Source organism: Diabrotica virgifera, chromosome 1 (genome assembly GCF_917563875.1).
Source record: "Diabrotica virgifera virgifera chromosome 1, PGI_DIABVI_V3a".
NCBI classification, from domain to species: domain Eukaryota; kingdom Metazoa; phylum Arthropoda; class Insecta; order Coleoptera; family Chrysomelidae; genus Diabrotica; species Diabrotica virgifera.
This window is the reverse complement of record NC_065443.1, coordinates 293979597-294006200: the sequence shown is the minus strand read 5'-3', so window position 1 is coordinate 294006200 and position 26604 is coordinate 293979597. Positions and strand designations below refer to the sequence as shown.

General features: G+C 32.0%; 1 protein-coding gene across 1 annotated transcript in view; it reads right to left on the bottom strand.

The window, feature by feature from the left end:
* Positions 1-8882: 8882 nt before the first annotated feature.
* The window catches only part of LOC114324227 (nipped-B-like protein A), a 73577-nt gene continuing 55855 nt past the window's right edge, over positions 8883-26604 (bottom strand). Inside the window, exons 11-15 of the mRNA XM_028272011.2 lie at positions 23486-23750; positions 22911-23413; positions 20248-20394; positions 16339-16565; positions 8883-9315 (exon numbers count right to left, since the gene is read on the bottom strand). Of these exons, the coding sequence (XP_028127812.2) occupies positions 9114-9315; positions 16339-16565; positions 20248-20394; positions 22911-23413; positions 23486-23750 (1344 nt within the window). The 3' untranslated portion in view covers positions 8883-9113. The remainder of the gene's footprint in view (positions 9316-16338; positions 16566-20247; positions 20395-22910; positions 23414-23485; positions 23751-26604) is intronic.

Genomic DNA, 26604 nt, shown 5'->3' with positions numbered 1-26604 from the left:
TAGAAGAATTTTTTTACTAAGCAACAACATTTTTGTTTATATTAATAGTATTTTATATTTTGACAACGGCACCCGATTTGGGCGTCGAAACGTTAATAAAAATCATTTTTTAATAATATTGTGGCTTATTTCCCATTCTAAATAGTTAAAACTGTATTACATGTTCGCGTTTTGGAGGTTCACTATTTGAGAAGAGATAGGCGTGAGTATATCTACAGTGTCCAAGTCGTAGACGTGTATTAATAGTTTGGCATCTTCTATTTCTGGCAGTGGACTTCCATTACAAAAATGTCACTTTTGATGGTTCTGAGTTTAGAACTGGAATCATTCCACTCCCGATTCCACGCACTTAGCACCTTATATTTTTGAAATAAACTTTTAGATCGCCTGCGACACTCCGACACTCTGTTTCTAATGCGTATTCCACTAAAGTAGAGACTTGAATTTTAATGTTGGCTTAATTGAGATGTGTCACTTTTCGCGTCCGATGCCTCACTGCCAAGGTTACCATGTTAAGTTGATCAAAGTTTAGAGGGAAAGGTAGAGGATGATTTTCCATGAAGTTTTTAGCACGGTCAAGTAAGAGAGAAAATGAGCATTGAACTAATTTTAGCTTTTTTAGGTTTTGCTTGGACTTTAGGTGGTGGAAAAATGTTACATTCTTTTTAAGATGGATCTGCTTCAGGTGAAAGCTGATTTTCATCAAAGCTACTTTCTGGTTGATTAATTATGTGACTGTCATTATTTGATGCATCTACTTTGTTCGGTATCTCCGGGGCATTAGAAATAGACATTTGTTCACATTGAGAAGGGTTTGTATCATTGAGTTCTTGCAAAGATATATTTGTTGCGCTGGATACCGATGTTTCATTGTTTTGGTTGGGGATTAATTGAGCTAGTGGTTCGGAGCACTGTGATGCAATGTGACCTGACTTCTTGCAGCTAAAGCAAACTAAATTATCTTGAGAGATGAATAAATGGCGTGTTGTCAAAAACAAGAGTAAATGATTCTGGAAGTGTTAGACTGTGAGGACTGATATAGATTTATCTTCTAAAACTAAGAATGTGACTGTACTCGGGCATAGAAGCACTAATTTTAAGGAATGTCATGGGGGCGATAGGAACTATGCCGATTTTTTGCCTGCAACTCATTGATTAGCAAGTCGTGTGGTATTGTAGGACATACGTTGGAGAGCACAAGTCGTTCCGCTGCTGTAACTAATCTTCTTGATCTGACAATTTCACCTTGTATTTCTATTTGACCATGATTATTAATAAAATCACCCACCATTTTTTTATTGGATAAATACATACATATGCGATTATTAGATAATCTAGAAGAGAAGATTATATTTTTTGGTTGAATTTTATTTCCAAGTGGGAGAAAGTAGTCTTGAAGTATGATGATTTCTAAGGCACTAAAAATAATTGCCTGCTATTTGCAAGGAAATTGCATTTTCGACGCTGCCAAAGAATATGATTGTGATGAGTTTATTTGACTTTGACGGTCTTGAATTATAGAACTGTTGTGTGATTCCATGTTTGAATTCGTTTCGATAAATGTTAAGTGAAAAGTAAATCCGACCCTGTACACCTGCTAAAACAAGTATATGGGTCTTTACTAAAAGTGGATATTTTGCCTATAAAACTGGATTTGTTTATTGACAACAATAACAAATAATTGCAATTTGCTGACTTTAATGCTAATTTAACTGGATATTATGTAAAAAGTTTGTGCACTTACAGTTTATTTCAATATATCACTGAGATTTACAATGTATAACTTATATTAAACTTTGTTAATATTAAAAATATTCGGAGCCCTCATTGAGTACAATATTATAGTTATCGATGCAGAACCGAACTAACCCTAATAGCGAAATATTTTATATAATTTTGCTTAGTAAGATGGTTGATTTTTGTTACGATTCAGAACAGTCCACAGGCCTCTCTGAAGATCTCAAAAGGGTAAAACGTACGTAAGAGGATGGTGGTTGTCTCTGAAATGGAATGAAATATTAATTGTTTTTCATTCTCATTTAGTTTTACTCCTATTTAAGTACAAGAAACCGAAATTGGTTTCATATATTTATTGTTATTCGTTTTAAAAGTCACTCTCAAACTGTTTCTCAAGATAATTCTTAACAGAGTTAAGCAGAAATGGGAAGAAACAACGGGAGACAAACAATTCGGCTGTAGAGGAGGATTGGGAACAAGGAAAGCTTTGTTCTCAACGATAACATTAATTCAAAGGTCATGGGAAGTACAGAAACCAATTTACGTCTGTTTTATAAAGTTTAAGAAGGCGTTTTAGGGTTCAACACGATAGGCTGTTCGAGTATCTAGAAATTAGTGGAATATATGATAAAGATTTGAAACATCTATATTGAATCAAGAAGTGTATATTCCGGTAGACGGTAAAGAAACAGGAAAAATTTTCATTCAAAAAAGTGTCAGGCAAGGTTATGTGCTATCTCCAACTTTGTTTAAAGTGTAATCGGAAACAATATTCAACGAAGCCTTAGAATGGCAATGTGGAGTTCGAATTGGGGGGGACTATTAACAACATCAAATATACACAGTATCGAAGATCTTCAAGTCCTTATTGATCCATTCACTAAAGAATGCTCCAATAATGGACTTGGCATAAATACATCAAAGATTGTACCTATTCACAAGAAAGGAGACCAAACAGTTTGTGATAACTACAGAAGCATTATCTTGCTAAACGTGACGTACAAAATATTGGCCTACATTCTTCGATACGTACTCATATTGTAGTTAAAATCTCATGGATTCAACGCATTTCAGACATAGAAGTCTTAAACAGAATAGGTCAAGATTTGACGAAGATGATAAAAAAAAGAAAACTTGAAATTCTGGGACATATATATGCAATATTCAACGAAAAGGTCGAGGGAAAAGATCGGTCGGAAGAAATATTCATGGCTCCGCAACTTTCGTCAATGGACTGGCTTATCAGCAGATGAATTACTGTTACATGCCACGCAAGATCAAGAATGATATCGGCAAATTGTCATGAAAGCTACCAACGCGAACGCCTAAAATTTGAGCACGGTACTCAAAGCAGAAGTTTTAAAAGTAGCAGGTAGAAAATAACAGTTACAAGATATTTTTATTAACGTTTCGACGCCCAAATCGGGTGCCGTTGTCAAAATACAAAATACTACTAACATAAACAAAAATGTTGTTACAAAATACCTATTAATAACTCAAGGGTCGCGGAAATATTTTTATTTTAATTTGATATTTTACTAAAACTACCTATTTTCCCTATTGACTTTAAATAAAGCAACACCCTTCACACTACTCTATTGAACAGACATCGATTCAACTCAGAACAGAAGTTAAATTAAAAACACTATTATCAAAATAAAAGTTCTTTTGTGTGAAACTTCTCTTTGTTTGTCTGGATGTTTATTTGAAAAACATCAACCCTTATACTCTGCGATGCGTGTTATCTACAGGAAAATAAAAACAGTTTCGTTTTCAGGGATTCATTCACAATGGTATGAAAACTGAAAATTGAAAAAAATTGAGGATTTGTCTAGATGATAATTGAATCTATTTAAAGCAGCTTCGCGCTGTTGTCTATTTTTAAACGCTGCAAAATCCGATTTAGGTTTTAGGGATCGAGTGATTGATTACGAATATTTTAAAATGTAGTACGGAACAAAGAAACTTAATCTTTGTGGTAAATTGTGGGATTCGGGAATGTTGTCGAGCTGTGTTGTTTTATTGATTATTTCATTCATAGAGATTCTGACCAATAGAAATCTACAAAAAGAATAAAAATTACAGCGATTATTTTTTAATGATTTTAACTTCCAATCGTATAGTAAGATTTTTGATCACATGTTTAATTCTGTCCAATCAGATTATTATTTCATCGGTAATTTTCTACTTTAGAAAATTACAGCGATTATTTCATTCATAGGAGATTCTGACCAATAGAAAGCTACAGAGATGCAAGTTAAGGTGATAATTTTTGATAATCTCCCGTCGTTAAGCATATTACGTCAGATGCCCTTCGTTGCTACGAAAAAATACATTCAGTGACATTAATGACAAATGTTTTAAAAATTATAAAAGTGATGACTTTCAACCGTCAAATACATATTTATAACAACTGTGTGTTTAATTTCACTAATTGGTACTTACATATATAAATTACAATAAAATTTTGGTTTTGAACAGTTTTATTCATGAAATAATCGCAACAAATTGCACTCGATCTCTAAAATTATTATAGAATTTTTGCCCTCGTGACACTTTGACATAATTTCACTCGCCTTCGGCTCGTGAAATTAAAACTGCCAAAGTGACACTCGGGAAAAATTCAATCATTTTAGAGCTCTTGTGCAATTACTACTGAGAATTTTTTAAGTAGATTGTTTCTGTTTAATGGCAACCAGTTTCCTAGTTTTGATAACTGTGATATTTAAGAAAATATCCATAATATACTTTTTTCTACAACCGTGTTAAAAATGCAATTTTTAGCACTCCATACGAGCATTAAAAATGCTACTTTAAGGCACTAGTGCTTTAAAAATTTTATGGAACTGCCATTCGTATTGACCGTATAGGCAATTTTGATGTAATGTCAAAAAAATATAAAAATGGAATGTCGGTCAAGTTCAAGTAAAAGTTTTTGTAGATATTGTCCTGTAATTACGTTTGTAGAAAAAATATTGTATGATATGCGTGTTAAAAAGTACATTTTTAAGGCACTCATGTGAATTGCAGAACTCGCTATCGCTCATTCTGCAAACTTTCACATATGTGCCTTAAACGTGTACTTTTAACACTTATATCATAAATAACTATTAGTTCTGCATCTCTGGCCAGTTGGTTGCTTAAACCAGTGCCAATAAAACACAAACACAGACAAACAGTTCTGCATCTAATGTCAAATTGTCACGAGGAGAACACAAATAGTCAAATTTAAGCGCTTGATTTACTTCGGTAAGATGATTTCATGAATAAAACTGTGTTTATAAATAAATTAACTAATATTTTATTAATATCTTCATCTAAATATTAACTAAACTGTGCATTTCACTTTGACAAGTTGAAAAATGTGTGTCACATTAATTGGGTTCAATGTCACTGACTGTTTTTATATAAAGACTTGAATTTTATATATAAGTATTAAAAAATAATCTTACGAATATCACACGACAGTAAGAATAAATAAGAAAATAATGCTTCATTTTTCTCAAATTTGTTGTCATTGGGCAACAGAAACTCGAGCCCTGCGGGCTCTCGTGTTTATTGCCAGACAACAAATTTTCGAAAAACTGTCGCATTATTGTCAATTTATTCTCACTCTCTTGTGATATTATACCCGATAATTTTTGATAATTTCCCGTCGTCAAATATTTTACGTCAGACGCCCTTCGTTGCTACGCAAAAATACATTCAGTGACATTAATAACAATTAATGTTTTACAACTTGTCACAGAGAACAACAAGAAAGAGGTTTAGCAAATATGCAGGCGAATATATCAATAAAATATTAGTTAAAATGATTTAAAAATACAGCTTTTCTCATTAAATAATCTTACCGAATTACTCTCGAGCTCAATTATCAATTTTGTTTTGCCTTCGTGACACTTTGACATAATTTCACTCCCCTTCGGATCGTCAAAATAAAACTGTCAAAATGTCACTCGGGATACAAATCGATACTTTTAGAGCTCTCGTGTAATGACTACTGATTATTTCATTCGTAGAGATTCTGACCAATAGAAACCTACAAGAATAAAAATTACAGCGAAAATTACACCCACCCATTTGTCTACTCGACAATTATCGCTTGATTACAGCTATAATTGCATAGTAGAAATCGAAAATTTCACTGTCGTGTTTTTAATCGAAAAGGATCATTCAACAAATGAGAACCAATACAACGGAGCCCCAACCTAGTTGTTCCAAAAATTTAAATCCACATACAAAGGAACCGGAAAATAATGTATACAATTATTATAACTGTGTCTTTAACAATTATTAGTTTTTTTTGAAGTTATACTTCTTTACCGGCGATAGAGGGTGAATTTTTATATGTTAAAACCTATCAGCCCGGCGCATGCGCATTATAACTTTGTTCTGATTGGATGTTCAAATGACATGTCAAAAATTATCCGATATGGCAGCTGTAGGACAGCTGTGGTTTGGAGGTAAAGGTAAAGGTAAACAAATGTATATATTAGTTTTATTGTTGTGAGGACAGAAACAAAAAAAAGAATGTGTGTGTACTTTGTACGCACGTAAGAAGTTATACTTCTATTATATGATTATATGATTATAAAGGAAATTAATATACTTTTTATTTATATTTTATTTAAATATTAAATTAATTTATACTTACTACTTCTCAAACATTTTTATTAAAACAGTGCCAAAAAACACATTAAAAATGCCACAAATGATTTCTGAACATTAATTGTCGGAAAATTTTTTAACTAAATACGTATTTTCTGAAAATAAAATTATATAATAAATATACTTACAATCATAAAATGTATAAAAAAATTAAAAAAATAAAAGTTTCTATTGGGATTCGAACCAACTTACCACGCGGCTGGTATTTGCGTTGTATTGGGATTCACCCGCATTAAAACTTCGCCACAGAGACAGCTTGTCATTATGTGCGAAGATCGTCTAACTAAACAGATTAACCTTTTGACATTTTTAACTTATGTAAATCAAATTATTTTGATTTTGAATTGAAATGATTTAGAATTGAAAAAATACAACAAAACATAGAGTAAGAAGACAATATATTAGGTGAATATTGATAGAAATTTTGATGGTAATCAAATTATGTAAATAAAAGTGTTACATACTACTTATGTATTTTGGTAGGTTCAAGGTAGGTATCGGAGCCCGTATAACGACTAATAAATTTCGCAATCACTTGCGTCGTGCAAAGTGGCTATGTTCAAATATCATAACAAAATTTGATCAACTATTTATAAAACACTTACCAGTGAAAGATTCTTTAGCTTTGAATAAGCGAGATCTGCGGCACTCATACTAGGCACAGTTTGATGAGCTTTCACATTGGCATGCAACAATCATCTCTTCTATGTAAATAAGTCCAAAAATATAATATGAAAACTATTTAAAAAGGCAGTATAACCATTAACTAACTTTTTGTTTGTTGTTTCTCTTCCTACAAACTTTAAAACGCAACAAGCATACATTATAACCAAACCATGCACAGTCCCACAGCTGTGCCACAGCTGCCATATTGGATAATTTTTGTTATGTCATTTGAATATCCAATCAGAACAAAGTTATAATGCGCATGCGCCCGGTCGCTAGGTTTTCCCATATAAAATTTCACCGTCATTACGCCCGTAAAGAAGTATAACTTCAAAAAGTTTATAATATTTTAGTGACTTTTAAATAGTTTTTAAAAGCAACAGGTACGTAATAATTGTTAATGTATCATGGGTATAAACCTACCTATTTGATCTGCCAAAATACACAGTATGTAATACTTTTATTTATATAATTTGATTACCATCAAAATTTCTATCAATATTCACCTAATATATTGTTTTTTTACTCTATGTTTTGTTGTATTTTTTCAATTCTAAATCATTTCAATTCAAAATTAAAATAATTTGATCAATTTTCAAAATATCAAAATATCACAAGTTTAATCCGTTTAATTAGTCGATCTTCGTAAATAATGACACATAGTGTCCGTGGCTAAGCTTGAAGGCGAATGAATTCCAATACCAACCGCGCTTATCAGCGCTGGTTCGAGTCCCAATAGAAACTTTCTTTTTTGTTTTTTTTTTAATACATTTTATGATTGTAAGTATATTTATTATATAATTGTATTTTCAGAAAATACGTATTTAGTTCAAAAAATTTTCGACAATTAATGTTCAGACATCATTTGTGGCTTCTTTAATGTGTTTGTGTGTGTTTTATTCTTTTATTATTTTAATTTTTGGCACTGTTCTAATAAAAATGTTTGAGAAGTAGTAAGTATAAATTAGTTTAATATTTAAACAAAATATAAATAAAAAGTATATTAATTTCGTTTAAATCATATAATAGAAGTTATAACTTCTTACGTGCGTACAAAGTACACACACATTCTTTTTTTAAATTGGGTTTTGTCGTATTGTTAACCCGGGAGCAGTCGCGCTCACTTTTGTAACGTAAGTAGTCGCGCCTAGAGAAAAAATCTGACATTATAGATTTAAATACGAATTTAAATTAAATTTAAGTTATAAAATTTTTTTTATTTACTTGTTTATGTTAAAAATATATATTTCTAACAATTTCAAAAAGCTAATTGGTTCACACTAAAGACATAAATTCTACAAAAAAAATAAAAAAATAAAAAAAAATTAAAAAAAAAAATATCCACGCATTACTACGATCTTCCTCGAGGCACTTGCGAGTGGAAAGCAATGTTGAAAAAATTTTCATCAAGTTATTACGGAAAAGGATAAAATGTGATATTTTTTCTCACGGCGCGACTGCTCCCGGGTTAAGTAAATTGTTTAGAAAATTATTATTTCTTCATTTGATAGTTTCATTTTCTTTGAGAGTAATTTTCTACCTCAATTACACTCGTACGTCAACATAATGAGATAATTTAGCTTTCAAGTGTATTGCCTTTTAAAAACTACTCTTGTTCATTTTCACATTTTTGTGAAAGAGCCCTCCTTCTTCGCAGTCGGGCTCTTTCGCCAAAATATGAAACTGAACTCTAGTAGTTTTTAGGCAATACGGTTTCAAGCAAAATTATGGATAATTTTGAAGCACTTGTGTAATTATCAACGAAAATAAAAAACATTTATTACAGAAAAACTTTTATTAAATAAATTAGTAAAATGTTTCCAAAAGTCGTAACAAAACAGTAATGGATCTTAATAGCTACCAGAGAATTTTCTATTTGCAATCGTTTTACAGTCTAATTTAAATTGTTCGAACTAAATTTGAACCCCTTTTTTCATAACAGTCATTTTTGGAAAAATATTGCAACGAAATTTTAAGTGTGTTTTAAACTTAACTTTAACACTAAAATCGAATTTAAAATTATAAACGAACACAATTTTAATTTAAATAGAATTAACTAACTTATTAAAATCTATATATTCTCTAACGAGGGTAGTTTTGTTTTTTGCTTTTTGCTTTTTACCCAAACAAATTTCTTGCAATTTCTCCAACGTACTTTTTGGATTAAACATGATATTTGATTTACGTTGTACAGGTTTCTCATATACTTTGGCAGCTACTGATGGAGAATACAGTTGAATGTTTCTGAAAAAATATCTGTTACTTAAAAAATAAATCCTGAAACTACACTCCTATTCAAAAAAATCCGGACAGTTGTATTTTGTATGTTTTCTTTTTTAATTCTGTTAGTGTATACTGGTTTTAATAAGGAAGATGTAAACATTAATTATGAAACTCGTTAATTCGTAACAATAGAAACGGTTCTTTTATTGAAATAAAAATGTATACCATTTTTATTCAGTTACAATGCGAAGGAAAAACTGTTTTATTTCTCACTTAGAACAGAGAGCGCAAACCAGCACTCTAAATCAACGATTTTCAAAAACGAAAGTCAAAGTTTTAAAGTTTTCAACCTAATAGAATTATTAAAAATATTGAAAAATATTAAAAATATTCCTAAAAGATATTTAATTGAAAACTTTTGGACCATTTTCCTGGTAACACCTCCATGGCTTCTAAAAATTGCAAGCCAGATGGATGCTGAAGCGAAGAAAACAAGAGGGAATACAAAAACTTACAATTTACGACCCCGTCTGTTCAGCTGGTCATGAATTGTAAGTGTTCACGACCAGCTGAACAGACGGGGTCGTGAATTGTAAGTTTTTGAATTCCCTCTTGTCTTCTTCGCTTCAGCATCCATCTGGCTTGCAATTTTTAGAAGCCAAGTAACCAAATTTAATTCTGGTAACAGGGCTACTGATATACACAACGCGCTTACGGGCTTACGTCGTCGCTCCTTCAAGATTTTCAGACACTAGCTGGTCCCGAGCGACAGCGAGGATATAACCATTGTAACCACAAATGAGACTGGTAACAAAGTATAACAATGTTGTTCTGAAGTTATTTCCTTGTGGCATTTTTATGATTAATTATTTATATGGGAAATAAGCCACAACTAAAATGAAAAAAATTATTTTATTAACGTTTCGACGCCCAAATCGGGTGCCGTTGTCAAAATACAAAATATTAATAAAATAAACAAAAGTGTTGTTCCTAAGCAAAAAAATTCTTCTAATAATTTATTTAATCTCACTCATTTATATTGGCAATTCAGACATATATTATACATTTTAAAGTAGAAGACTTTAAAATGATATTGCCGATATTTATGAGTTGCGTTCCTGGAACGACTTACTGAAAGATAGTTCATTCGATTACATGAAATCAACCCCAACTCAAGAATATCCGTCATAAAAATTTATAGCATGTGATCTGTCTTTAAAAAGACAACCAAATGCAACGACAGTAAAATTCTCGTGTTAGAGACTTCATAGTAAATCACAAAAGAAAACCAGGAAAAACACTGTGATACTATCCCGACATCGTAAGTATTTGGTTTTACATTAATTTACTCTCAAAAAATTATACCAAATTCTGACTTGTAACATGTTTAAATTATAAATAATATTAATAATACTAGATATATAAGTAATACTAAAATATAAAATATGTACTAGCTCGATATTATTGACTTACTAATCTTGGTATTTTCTTTCTATTGATGTGGTATATATGCAGTAGGATGTGGTTACCCATACTGAAAGAGGAAGTCAATAGAAAGAAAATACCAAGATTAGTAAGTCAATAATATCGAGCTAGTACATATTTTATATTTTAGTATTACTTATATATCTAGTATTATTAATATTATTTATAATTTAAACATGTTACAAGTCAGAATTTGGTATAATTTTTTGAGAGTAAATTAATGTAAAACCAAATACTTACGATGTCGGGATAGTATCACAGGGTTTTTCTTGGTTTTCCCTTGTGATTTACTATGAAGTCTTTAACACGAGAATTTTACTGTCGTTGCATTTGGTTGTCTTTTTAAAGACAGATCCATGCTACAATTTTTTATGACGGATATTCTTGAGTTGGGGTTGATTTCATGTAATCGAATGAACTATCTTTCAGTAAGTCGTTCCAGGAACGCAATTCATAAATATCGGCAATATCATTTTAAAGTCTTCTACTTTAAAATGTATAATATATGTCTGAATTGCCAATATAAATGAGTGAGATTAAATAAATTATTAGAAGAATTTTTTTGCTTAGGAACAACACTGTTGTTTATTTTAGTAATATCTTGTATTTTGACAACGGCACCCGATTTGGGCGTCGAAACGTTAATAAAATAATTTTTTTCATTTTAATTGTGGCTTATTTCCCATATAAATAATTAAAGTATAACAAAGTGCAACTGAGTCACATAAACTCGCCAATATTTTCGTGTGTCTACGAGTAGTTGGCTATTTACTGAATTAGGTACTATTAACACATAACATAATAATATATTTCTATTGGTAAAAATATTGGTAAATGGAATTATTCATCGTCGTGAAATATTTATATGCAAAATTTTTAACTGTTACCAATCGTAACAGTGGTTACATGGAAGCTTCTCCAGTGTAAGCTATATATTAACGTAATATTTATTATACGTTATAGTTAAAGTGATAAGTTAAAATAGGTAAGTTTGTTGATAAAGCATGGATCAATTTATACAAGTGTTTAACTATGTATTACTAAACCGAACATACCCGTGAGACAGACGGGATGTCAACTGTCAAGGTTAATGTCAACCATTAAAATATTATCTGTTAAAATATGTTTGTATTTGGGTTTCAATAAATGATTATAAAGCTTATCCAATTATTAAAATATCCTAGTATATGTGGATACATTAATTTTAAACATGGCACAGTCACACATACATGGACCTGTAAAATTGCCTCCAGATTTCGACTTACAGGGGCAGAATGCCGCTACAACATGGAAGTTTTGGAAAATCTCATTTGAAGATTATCTAGTAGCCACAGGGAAAGATCAGTCTGCCGATAATATAAAGCTGGCAATCCTCAGAAATATAATAGGAGCCGAGTCCGCTAGAATAATGTGCACAATTGCAATCCCCGATGGAACTGCTGAGCCCTACAAATACATGATGGAACAGCTAGAGGTATATGTTAATCCAAGAGCCAATGAAGTGTTTGAAAGATACAAGTTTTTAAGCAGAAACCAAAAAGAGGGCGAATCTTTTGAGCATTACCTCACTGAAGTGAAGCACCTGGTGAAATCTTGTAATTTTAATGTAACAGACCCAGATGAAACAACTGAGGAGAAAGCTCTAAGAGACAGAATTGTCATGGGCATTCGTGATACAGTCACAAGAGAAGCTCTACTAAGAATCGACAAGCTAAAGTTAAACAAAGCCATAGAAATTTGCCGTGCAAGTGAAATCAGTAAGAACCAGAACAAAATGTTTGCAGAAGAGAGCATCGCAGAAATTCATGCTATCAAGAGGTTTCCCAAGGATAAACATACAAGCAGAAAACAGCAAGACAAATTTAAATGTAGGCGCTGTCAAACAATGCATGGGCCAAGGAAGTGTCCAGCGTTTGGAAAATCATGTTCACGGTGTGGAATCTTGAACCACTTTGCAGTTGCTTGTAGAGTAAGAAATGTAAAGAATGTGGACAACCAAGAGAAATCCGACAGTGATAGTGATAGTAATTCTAGTTTAGTGATAAATAATGTTAATGTTTCAGATCAGTTACGGGACCTTTGGGATGAGATTGTTGAAGTAGAGAATTCCAAATTTAAAGTAAAGCTAGACACAGGGGCTGACATTTCAGTAATACCAAACAAATTTTTTAAAAGGATTAACAAGCAGTTTAAGGTATGTAAAAATAAATTTATTGTAAAGGGTTTGAAGGCACTCAGGCAAAAACTATTGGTATTGTAAGCCTTCATTGTAAGTATAAGAACAAAAATATATATGAAAACTTTGTAATTGTTGAAGGAGCTAACAAAATTTTGCTAGGTGGGCAGGCTTGTGTTGATCTTGGTCTTTTAAAACGAATAAACAGGGTAAATATTAAACAATGTAACAACAATGTTGAGAAAGATCAATTCATAGCAGATCATCATGAAATATTTTCTGGCTATGGAAGATTTGAAGGGAAATTTAAGATAACTACTACAAAAAATTTCGAAGCAGTCAGTTATCCACCTACAAAGGTTCCATTCGCCATAAAAGATGCTCTAAAAAACGACATTGAGAGGCTAGTGCAGAGGAAAGCCATAGTAAAAGTGGATGAGATAGACCCTCGTGCCAGCATAAACCGTATAGTAATTGTTGAAAAAATTAATGGTACATTGAGATTATGTCTAGATCCACAAAACCTTAATGGTCAAATTATACGAAAACCACAACCAGTCAAGACCATTGAAGAAGTGTGCTCCAATATGATTGGGAAAAAAATATTCACTGTATTTGATTTGGCTGAAGGGTACCACCACTTAGAATTAGATGAGAGCTCCTCTTGGAAATGTAGTTTTGCTACACCTTTTGGTATCTACAGATATGTGGTTCTGCCTTATGGGCTTTCAAACTCCCAAGACTTATTCCAGGAACAAGTTGAAAGAAATTTTGGAGACTTAGAAAATGTTCAGATCTTACATGACGACATGATAGTAGTTGGCCGAGATAAAGAGGAACATGATAAAGCAGTTGCACAAGTGATAAAAAGAGCCAAAGAAACCGGTGCCAAATTCAATAAAGAAAAATTTCAATACTGCCAGAGGCAAGTAAAATTTATGGGACAAGTATTCTCAGAGAAAGGTATGGAAATAGACCCAGATAGGGTTGAATCTCTTTGTAAATTGGAAAGACCAAAAGACAAAACTGAACTTCAAAGAATAATTGGAAGCTTTAATTATGTTAGAAAATACATCCCGAACATGGCAGAGCATATTAAACCTTTATGTGAACTTTTAAAATCTGACGTAGAATTTAAATGGCTCCCATTACAACAAAAGTGTTTTGAAAACTTAAAAGAAATAATTACTAAATCTCCTGCATTAACGCCATTTGACCCAAAGAGGAAGATTATACTACAATGTGATGCCTCCAAGAATGGATTAGGTTGCTGTATGTTCCAAGAACATGAGAATAAAATTTTAAAACTGGTAGCTTGTGTTTCTCGAAATATGAATAATCACGAAGTGAACTACAGCCAAACAGAGAAAGAACTTTTATCAATTCATTATGGCACCCAAAAGTTCCATGATTTCATTTATAAATCTATTGTTGATGTACAGACAGACCATAAACCAATTATATCTATTATGGCAAAACCTATATGTAAAATTGGATCTGTGAGATTACAACGATTAAGGTTGAAACTTCTGAAGTATTCCTTGAATACATTATATGTTTCAGGTAAAAATATCCATTTCGCAGACATGTTGTCACGTGCTAGTTTAAAAGTGCAGGAAAACGACCCTGAAATGATTGAAATGGTACATTCTGTGAGCAAACATCTACCAATGAATATTGAGAAACGATCTGAATTAAGAGAATTCACGAGTAAGGATGAAACACTTTCAAAAATTTTTGACTACTACTTCAATGGATGGCCAAAAGAGAATATGCTACCAGCAAATTGCAGACCATACTATAAGCTAAAAGATAGCATCTTCGTTGAAGCTGGTATAGTCTTCCTTGAGGACAAAATTATAGTTCCTACAGCTCTGAGAAAGAATTACATGACAATAATGCATAAAGGACACCTAGGTATAAGCAAAACCATAAATAAGGCAAGAAAAATATTTTATTGGCCCCACCTTAACGACAACATCACAACATTCATAAAAGAACGTAGGACATGTGAAAAGTACTTACCCAAGAATTTCAAGGAACCCATGTTACCTCATTCTGTACCTAAGTTACGATTTAATAAAGTTGCCTCTGATATAGTGGAGTTCGGAGATAAATACTATCTTGTAACTATAGACTATCTTTCCCATTGGATAGATCTTGCCATTTTAAAAGATAAGACTTCAAATTCTGTAATCAGTGCATTCCAAGATCTGTTCAGTAAATTTGGATACCCACAGTTTTTAATTGCTGACAACTTACCCTTTGTGTCACAGAAATGTTTGAATTATTACCGTGAAAAAGATATAACTATTGCAACATGTACTCCAGAGTGGCACCAAAGTAATGGTCTTGCAGAAAAGGCTGTCAGCATCTCAAAACAAATATTAAGAAAAAGTGTAGAAACAAACACTGATTTTCGTGAATCTGTAATGGAATATAACAATACAGGAATAATTGCACTGCATGCCTCTCCGGCCCAGATTCTTCAAAGCAGGACTTTACGGACTCAACTACCCATAACTAGTAAACAATTAGAACCTCAGATACAGAAAACAACATATGGATTGCTGTGCAAACAACAAGGGAAGGTGAAAATACATTATGATAAAACAGCACGTAAAGCAGTAACTGAGTTTAAAAAGGGTGATAAGGTAGTAGTGAAAAGTAGAAGGGATGAAATATGGCACAAAGCAGTGGTTATTGAAAAAGCTAAGGAACCAAGATCATACTGGGTCAGAAAAGAGTATAACAATAGAATAGTTAGGCGCAATACAAACCAAATGAAACATTCGATAACAAAATCCCAAGCTAGTGAGCTGCTACTAGAACCTGAGTTTTACCCTGACTTAGCTCAAGCCGATAATCTATATGCCCAAAAGCAAAACATTGTCGTAAGACATAAACAAAATAATTTACATAAACAGAACAATGTAAACACACACCCAAATGGCAGTGACATAACAAAAAATAAACAGAATCATGACCACCATCACGATCCTCACAGTACTGCCAACTTAGGAATTATTAAGCCCCCAAAAACATCTATAAATACTTCAAACAATCTTAGCTTCAAAAGGACCAACAGCTCAAAATCAGGTCGTCTAATCAAACCCCCCCATAGAATGGACCTTTGAGGGGAAGGTGTTTAACTATGTATTACTAAACCGAACATACCCGTGAGACAGACGGGATGTCAACTGTCAAGGTTAATGTCAACCATTAAAATATTATCTGTTAAAATATGTTTGTATTTGGGTTTCAATAAATGATTATAAAGCTTATCCAATTATTAAAATATCCTAGTATATGTGGATACATTAATTTTAAACAACAAGATATGCATCCAACCGTACTTATCAAATATTTCAAAAAGTACTTACTCGCTACTAAGTCCATATATATCCACGATGTATTGTTTTAGACTAAGAAGAAGCAACCATCCCTGAGCAGCAGATATACAAGCCTGTAACTGGCTCGTATCTTTTGGTAGACGGTTTAAGAGAGTTTGCTCGTCCTCCTCCTCTTCATCTGTATCAATAGCAGTAAGGTCACCCTTTTTGTCGGCAAGATTTTTATTTTTTGGTTGGTTCTTGGCAGAAATTAGACCCTATAATAAATAGAAGCATTTAAGCAATGAACATAAACGCTTATGAAGACGATGTCTTTCGTTTCAAATGCATATAAAAAAAGGTTTTCCTACAACCACTATCCAAAATGCACTTTTCTGTACAGTTTTATGTTAACAAACTTGATATTTTCTCACAATACAGTGGAACCTCGATAACTCGGACTAATCGGGACCGCGGCCGATCCGGGTTATCGAAAATCTGGGTTAGCCGAATAATATGGTAAAAAGTAATAAAATACGGTATACTTACAGATAAACTCCGTTATAATTGAAATAACATGAAATATATATTTATATGCACAGTACCTACACATCTAAATTAGTAAAAAGACGCAAACACAAACCTAAGAAAACGGAAGGGAACAATACAAGACTGTACTACACACAATACAGTCACAATCGGAACGATGTTATGTTATTTAAGAAAAGTGAAAACTAAGACCATTGTTTAAATAAGAATTATTTAAATAGTGTTTTATTCTTTTTTAAACAATGCTAAGACGGTTTGAAATAAATAAAGGAATACTACAGGTGCCTGTTGTTTCCAATAATCCGAGAAAATGAACGTCGCTCTGCCGCCGGCGCCGTGTGCCATAAGTCATTTTTATTATCGTATAGTTTAAATTACACAAATACACATTATCTCTCAAATATTATATTACATAGGTACATTTTTATTGTTGGAATATTTTTCTGATGAAAATCGGTCCGGGATAGCCGGACTTCCGGGTTATCGGGGTCGAGTTATCGGGGTTCTACTGTATAAGATATATGACATTAGTGTGCAGAAAAGTGATGTTTCTGTGCCGGAAAGTCCTTTTCTGCACAGTTGACTGCCTCATTCTGAGTAACGTATTCTGTTTACATCCGTGGTTAAAGTTTAGACAAATATATAACCCATAAGACAATTATTATATTTAACTATAGAATAGAAATTAAATTATAGATGTTACAACTGTTTTATTTTACAATTATATTCTTAATAAACATTTTTTAATTATCAAATAACCAATAAGGATTTAGCAACCTCAACAAGATACGTCGAATTAAATAGGTTTGGTGGAAATCCATGACTGCATAAATATAACGTCAAATGTGAAACTATTATGCAATATTTTTTAAAATAGTTTAAATTTAAACAAATTAAGGCAGTGCATTAATTTTTTAACTGATTTCTGTGCAATTTGTTTAGGTGTAAGGAATTTAAATTGATTAGTATTAATGAAATACAGTTTAAAATTTGTCACATATTATTATAATTAATCTTCGTTTGAAAATTGTGATTTTTATTTTTAAGTAGACTGTAGAAAAAGTATAGTGTGTAAAACGTGCAAAAAGGTAATTTCTCACTCGTTTGAATTGCGGCACTCGCTTACGCTCGTACCGCACTTTTCAAACTCGTGAGAAATTAGTACCTTTTTGCACTTGTTGCACAATATTGGGACCGTGCAAGTTCGGCAAAGCGACCCCTATTTCTACGCTCTATACTAAAATTCGCACTTTTAATTATATTGACCAATTATATTAGTCGTGGTTACTGGATAATTGTCAAGGCCATAGTCCAAAAAAATAATAAGAAGAAAAAATAAGATTCAGGTTATGTTATGAAAACGTCAACAATTATTGTATGTAGTAAATAAAATTAGTTATTAAAATGCAGTACTGCAAGTAAAATAAAATTAATTAAATTTACCTTTATATAATAATTGCCTATCATATCAATATTGTGGAGCAATATATAATTTTTCTGCTTCATTGACAGAAGGTATGAAATATACGTCAATTTGACAATTTCAATTGACAATATGAATTATTTAAGATAGTTGCAATATTTCTCCGCGACTCGCGCAGGGTCGTTTCTCGTTTCCGCTTCCAAGTACTTGCACACCGCGAATACTATTGTAATCTAGTCGATTGAGGAGCTGGTAATCAAATTGTTTACGCAATTTATTTTTTTTTTTTTTATTTTTCTACGCTCTATGTCATTATAAAATAAGACTCGGCGCAATTTTAACCGACCACCTCCTTTTCCCCTCTCCTAAAAACAAGACGCCATTATTTCGATTTCATTTATCTTAGGTGGGATGCAAACAATTCTAAAATTTCAAAAAATTCACCCGCATATGTGTCTATTGTCTATTTTTTTATAGACCTGTAGGGTGTATATAACGTCAAAATTCATTCTTGCTTTTTTTGAAAAAGCGTTTTTTGAGATTTTTTCCCTATTGTATAGACTTCAAAACAGATCAAATCAAGGTTTTTTTATAGGTTTTATATAATTTGAAGTAACTGAGTCTTTCAGGATATTTAAATACGGGAGAAACATGTTCAAATCCCCAGAAACGTGGGGGGTATTTTGGCGGTCTTTTTTTGGGACCTCATTTTTAAATGCCCTAAAGGGCTCAGTTACTTCAAATTAGATAATATATAAAAAAAACCTGGATTTCATCTATTCTGAAATTTATAAAATGGGGAAAACTCCCAAAAACCCACTAAAAAACCATTTTTTCGGATTTTTGAAAGTGGCGAACCTTTCAGAAAATCTGAAAAAACTTAAAAATATACCCTACCTAGTTTTTGATAAAATACACAAAATAAAAAAATTAGAAATGTAGCTATCTCCAAAAAAAAGTGATACGCTTTTTTCAAAAAAAATAAAAATGCATTACTTATGATGTTATGAATACTTAACCTACGGGTATATAATAGCTATTTGTATAACAAGGGAGGAAAGTGCTACTTTTCCTCCCGAGAATGAAGTTTACTGCCCGACGCGTAGCGGAGGGCAGTAATCATTCAAGGGAGGAAAAGGCACTTTACTCCCATGTTATACATATGGTTTTTCCACCTTCCTCAAATAACAAGTCATTTTTTCATTTTTACTTAATTTATTTATGTAACTAACCAACAAAATTTATTAGAACTAAAACTAACAAGTACGTACAATATAACTGTCAACTGTCAAATATAAGTCAAATTAATAATGTAAACATTGTTAAATCAAAATAACAATTTACTGTTTTTTACCATTCTGCAAAATACAGAGTGTTTTATAAATAAAGGTTAAAATGTATAGAAACTTACGTAATAGAAAATAGATATTTTACAGGGCGTCAATAAGTTACATTTCATGAATGAAATACCATGACGTCACTTTTACTTTTCCTCCCTAGGGAGGAAAAATATTTTCCTCCCTAGGGAGGAAAAGTACAACTTTGCTCCCTACAATCAGGTCCGGAAAAGTATACTTTCGGTAGAGGTAGGTGGAAAAAATAGTTTTGTAAAAGCCTTAACTACTATGCGCGTGAATTTTTGAAATTTTATAATTGAATGCATACTACCTACAAAATAAAAATGGTGGGGAGGATAAAGGGTTGGTGGGTAACAATTCCGATGAGCTTTATTTTTTAATCACAGAGAATTATTTATCCGGTCCGTAAGTGAAAAGTTTGATTTTCCAACGCCGCCGACCCATACCCACTAAAAATTGACGACATAATGTTCATACGTTTTCTTTTAGGTTCTATTATTTAAGTTATAGCCTCTTACGATACCTATTATATTTAACAAATTTAATTAGTAATGTTTTCCTATACTTAGTCTAATAAGCATTTCGTTGGCAACAAGTTATACCTTAAAAGAAGAAAATTATAATACTTACGTCCTTAAAGTTTTGCAGTAAATTCGTTCCGAAGACTGAGATTTTAATATCAATATAATGAACCAGAAACAAGGGTTCATCTTGTACTTGGTAGGGAAAATAAGCCATATTGTCAGCTAAATAAATCATGTACGATAAGGCAAGTTCCTAAAATATAGAGAAAGTTATAGTTATTTATGAAACAGTTCGTGAAGTATGCTTTTTGCGAACGCACGCGATGTTTAGAGCTATACATCGCTTAAGTGCGCAAAAAGTACTCCACGCCCAGTTTCATACAATATTTTATCTACGATAAACAAATAAAAAACGGTAACTCTTTGTCACTGGAATTTATTTCTATTCTAGAATTTTTAGAACTTTGACATTTAAAAATCCTAACTTTTTTTAAACCACAAAACTGTCAAAACTTTTGTTGTAATTTATTGCTCACATATGTCATCACCATGACAACGCGAAAGTTAAGGATATTTGATTATATGAAAGTGTGCCAAAAAACAGTGCGAAAAACTAAATCCCGTTTAATAGTGTATTGTGGAACAAGTGCAGCAAGGTACTACCTTTCTGCACGTGTTATACACTATACTTTTTCTACAACCACAGTTTTTGCTAAAAATAAAAATCACAATTTCCAAACGAAGATTTATTACAATAATAAATTATAAATTTTAAACTGTATTTAATTAATACTAATAAATTTAAATTCCTTATACCCAAACAAATTACACAGAAATCAGTTAAAAAAATTAATGCACTGTATTAATTTGTTTGAATTTAAACTATTTTAAATAAATTATTACAAAATAATGTCATATTTGACGTTATATTTATGCAGTCACGGATTTTCACCAGACCTACTTCATTCGACGTATCTTGCTGAGGTTGCTAAATCCTTATTGGAATTGATAATTATAAAATGTTAATTAAGAATAAAATTGTAAAATAAAACAGTTGTAACATCGATAATTTAATTTCTATTCGATAATTAAGTATACTAACTGTCTTACAAGTTGTATATTTGTCCACATTTTAACCACAGATGTAAACAGAATAAATAACGTTACTCAGAATGAGGTAGTTATTTGTAAAATACCAAATGTAAAGTTAAAAAATAATGTGTTAAAATAGCGAATTTTGCAGCCTTCTCGGACATGAGTTAAATCGGCTCTTTGTTGAAAAGCACTATCAAATCTAATATCTTAAATAAAACGATTTCATCTAAACATGTTATAATTATATTTATGATTTTATTGTGGAATGTAATGGTAATGTGCAGAAAAGAACTTTTCGGCACAGAAACGTCACTTTCCGGCACATAAACGTCACCTTTCTGCACACTAATGTCATAAATCTTATACTGTGAGAAAATATCAACTTTGTTAACATAAAACTGTGCAAAAAAATGCACTTTAAATAGTGGTTGTAGAAAAAATACATTGTTACTTCACGCACACTTTCAATCCTTCATGCCAGTTCATGCACTGCTATCTATAATGACAGTTTTCACAAACTAAAAACTTATACATAATATTAGATACTTAGTAGATAAAATACTTTGATGAATTTAATGATTGATGTTTATGAAAATGTTGGACAGACCATATAGTCCTGTCGCCAGGGGGGGTACAACGGCCTCCTGTATTCAGATGGACTTACCCAAGTTTTTATTATGTATTTTGGCCCGTAGAACACGAATTTTTTGGGTAAGAGTTGATCCGGATGTCGATAAGATTGTTATAAACAAAGAAGTTGAGGAATTACATAACAGCGATTTCTCGCAAAAAAAACCTGTTTTTGTATTTTTTGGGCCATTCTAACCAAAAAATGTTCCTACAAGTTTTTTCGTAGGATGCATAGTTTTCGAGATAAACGCGGTTGAACTTTCAAAAAATCGAAAAATTGCAATTTTTGAACCCGAATAACTTTTGATTAAAAAATAAAATAGCAATTCTGCTTACCGCATTTGAAAGTTCAAGTCAAATTCTATCGTTTTCGAATATATACATTACTCAAAATTTTTGTGTTTATTGCTAAAAAAAAGCTATAAACACATAGTGTTTCCCGTGCCTAATACATGCGTTTACATGCATGCTACGTAGAAATAGCCTCGCTTGCACTTGTACCTACTCTATCTACTCGTTCGATTTTAAATGAGAAATCATTGAAAACATCACTCCAGCACTAGGTGTTTATACTTTTGTTTAACAATAAAATAATAAATTTTTAGCAATGCAAATAACTAAAACCGATATACTTTGACTTGAATTTTCAAATGCGGTAAGCAGAATTTCTATTTTATTTTTTAATCAAAAGTTATTCGGGTACAAAAACTGCAAATTTTTCGATTTTTTGAAAGTTCCACCGCGTTTTTCTCTAAAACTATGCATCCTACGAAGAAATTTGTAGGAACACTTTTTGGTTAGAATGGCCCAAAAAATAAAAAAACATGTTTTGTTTTGCGAGAAATCGCTGTTATGTAATTCCTCAACTTCTTTGTTTATAACAATCTTATCGACATCCGGATCAACTGTTACCCAAAAAATTCGTATTCTACGGGTCAAAATACATAAAAAAAACTTGGGTAAGTCCATCTGAATACAGGAGGCCGTTGTACCCCCCCTGGCGACAGGACTAATAATATATACAAGAATACAAAAATTACTTACAGTAGGTTCCTCGAACTGTTTCAAACAATATATTATTAAAGCTCGTCTCTGCTCTCTGGAACCTCTTAGTAGTGAATAAAGACCTCCGTTTAAGGCTACAGGATATTCTTCTTTCTCTTTTACCTTAAAACCTCTTACAACTTTTTCTCCTTGCAAAATTTTCTGAAGTTGGAACGATAATTGAATACCCAAAGATGATCTCGTGTGTATCAATCCTGGATATCTGGATTCGATTTCACATAAGCGTTTATGTGCACTAAGGGCCACCGGTTGCTCACAGTCTGTGCTCATACAGAACAAGTAGGGAACCATGAGTAAAGGGTGCACTAAACCTTGACGTAAAATCATTTGCACAACTCTGTAAACAGCTTGGCGAATCTGCAAGCTATCGTATAGGTAGCAATTTAGGATTACTTTGAGATAATACTGAATGACTAGACTGGCTATTCCTGAGGAGGTGTCATCCATTTCCTTCAAATCTGTTTGCTTAGATATTTTGTTCCCTGAAAATAGGAATATGTTTAGGGTAACACAATAGCAATTGGACCAAAATTGGATATGAAGATATCACTTACAGTTCTTATTGTCTTCTGTTAATCTAATGTCCTCCTCTTTCAAAAAGTTTTCGATGTTGTTTAATATCTCAGCCTTCATTAGTAACGAAGTATCTTTGGAAGCAAGTTGTTTATAATAAAACGTTTTCAGTTGGTTTTCCCACAAGAACTGATAATATCTGCTACAAAGAATACCAATTGCTTTCAGTGTATTCACCTGAATATCAATACTATCTTTTTGGAGAAAACATAACATGGTTTGGTAAACTTGGTCGGTGGTGTCAGGCTAAAAGGAGAATATAAAATAGGTGTATCATAAATTAATGACTATAGAAAAATAGTGCTGTAGGAATAATCTCATAACCCAATGCGAGAAAGTGCGAAGACTATAGAATTATAAGACTTATGAGCCATTGACTTAAAACATTTTTCTAAAGTTCATTCACAAAAGAATATAATACAAAGTGCGAGGAACAACTAACAAGAATCCAATTCGGATTTCGTGATGCTCTGGGAACACGGGAGGCCCTTTTTGCTGTGCAAGTACTATTTCAGAGATACAGGGATGTAAATTGTGATATATACGTATGCTTTATGGATTACCAGAAAGCATTTGACAGAGTAAAACATGACAAATTAATAACTCTAATGCAAGAAACTGGAATTGACAACAAAGATCTAAGAATTATCAGAAACATTTATTACAATCAAACGACCAAAATCAAAATAAAAGATCAGTTAACTGATAAAATTACTATTCAATATTTACTCTGAATGGGTATTTAAGGAAGCTTTAGATGGTTGTGCGAGAGGAGTATTAATAATTGGTGAATGGTTGAATAACATTAGATATGCAGATGACACCATAGTTTTTGCCGATAATCTAAATGATTTACAGATATTAACAAATCGTATAACAGAAGTCAGCAACAGATACGGACTAGCTCTAAACACAAAGAAGACCAAATTTATGACAATTAGTAAAAAACCAATACTAAACGCTCAACTTACAATCAACCAACAGAATATCGAAAGAGTTGAGCAACATGCATATCTGGGCACGAATTTAAATAGTAAATGGGACCACTCGACAGAAATTAAACAGCTAGTAATAAAAGCGAAAGCAGCATAGGTTAGAATGAGATCCATTTTCAACAGTCAAGACATATCATTAAAAACAAAATACCGTCTGTTGAATTGCTAGATATTCACAGTTCTGCTGTACGGAATGGAAGCGTGGACACTAACTGTTGCATTTATGAATGGGCTCGAAGCTTTCGAGATGTGGTGTTATAGGCGCATCTTACGTATATGCTGGGTTGACCGAATTACTAATGTGGAAGTCCTGCGTAGAATGGGGAAAGAGTGTGAAATTCTCATAACCATCAAAACAAAAAAATTAGAATATCTAAGACATATAATGAGAAATCAAGAACGTTACAGCCTTCTCCCACTGATTCTCCAAGGGAAGGTAAATGGTAAAAGAGGACGGGGAAGAAGACGCATTTCGTGGCTTCAAAATTTACGAAAGTGGAATAACACGACTACCACTAAACTGTTCCGCGCTGCGGTAAACAAAGTCAAGATAGATAAGATGATCGCCAACATCCAGAACGGATAGGCACTTTAAGAAGAAGAAGAAGGAATAATCTGTTATTTTCTGTACAAACGATGGCCTCTTTGCAGTGATGAGTACACTAAGAACCGGCAAAATAACGGAAAAGATGGAAAACATAATGCGTTGTGCAATAAAAAAGATGAAAATAGTAGAGGTGGGAAATTATCGATATTAACCTATAAAACATTACCACTTACGATAGTCTTCCACCTTTAAACGTAAGCTAAGAGCAAGTTGACTTTAATCATACATATAACGTTAACGTGACATTACTATTTTTTTAATTTTAATTTTTAATTTATGTTGCAACCAAAATTATTCTTATAGATTTTCATTGCACTAGTGCTTGCATCTTGCGTATTCTCCTTTTCATGAACATTTTTCAGTGCGTCACAAATTATAGAAAAAAAGGTAAGTCCGTGATAATACACATTTATGACATTTATTCTAACGTGACATTTTAGTTAAATCTGACAGTTGTCAAATTTTATTTTCAATTTGGAATAAAACCAAATCAATTGTGTCTATTGCATTTATAAAATGGTATTTTCTTTCATTTGTATAGTCTTATAAATTGTACAGATTATATTGATAATATTATTATTTTATTTAATAAATAATTCTTTTTTGATTATGGCGCCATCTATCGACAACTAGAATAATCACCGAACTAGAATAATTACCGAAGTATTCCCAGACGTGCCTTTTTTTCTGTCACATACAATTTAATGCGTTAGAGAGAAATCGAAAAACTGTGACGCACTGAAAGATGATCATGAGAAAAAGAATACCAGAAGTGTGTCATGCATTCACCTTGTTTTCAACTTTACTTTTTATGACCGCTAGTTCAGAGAGATATATTTCTAAACTTAAATTAATAAAACCATATCTTCGTACTACAATGTCAGAAGCACGGTTATCTTCTCTAGAGCTTATAAGTATTGAAAACGAAGTTGCCCATCAGATAGATATTAATAAAATAATTGTAGATATATCCGCTGATAGTAGTGCACAAAGAAAGTTGTTCATCTCATAGAATAATAATGTGTAATAATGTAATAATTTAAAGAGTGTAGGAGTAAAATTTCCGACTAACGCTTTTTAAATGCATTAATTTTTTTAATCCTGAGAAAACTAATACAATTTTTGAAAAGTTCAAACGCAGAAAGAAAGATTACATTATTACCGAGGGCTGAAAGTTATTTAGAATAAACAAAAAGTTTCTTTTGAATGGGATATTGAAATTAAAAATCATACTAAACATTCTCATTTTTCTCACCCCTGTAACTTATTAAATTAAACATTATTATAAGTGTTCAGGGTTCATATGTAATCTTTCATTCTGCTTTTAAATTTTTCAAAAATACTACTAGTTTTTACAGAGTTCGAAAAAAATGAATTTAAAAAGCATTGGCACGAAATTTTGCGCCTACGCTCTCAATTTTTGTTCTATTTTATTCTATACCAATAAAGATCAGAAATATAAGTTTTTATAAACAGTGCATAAATACACTAACACATA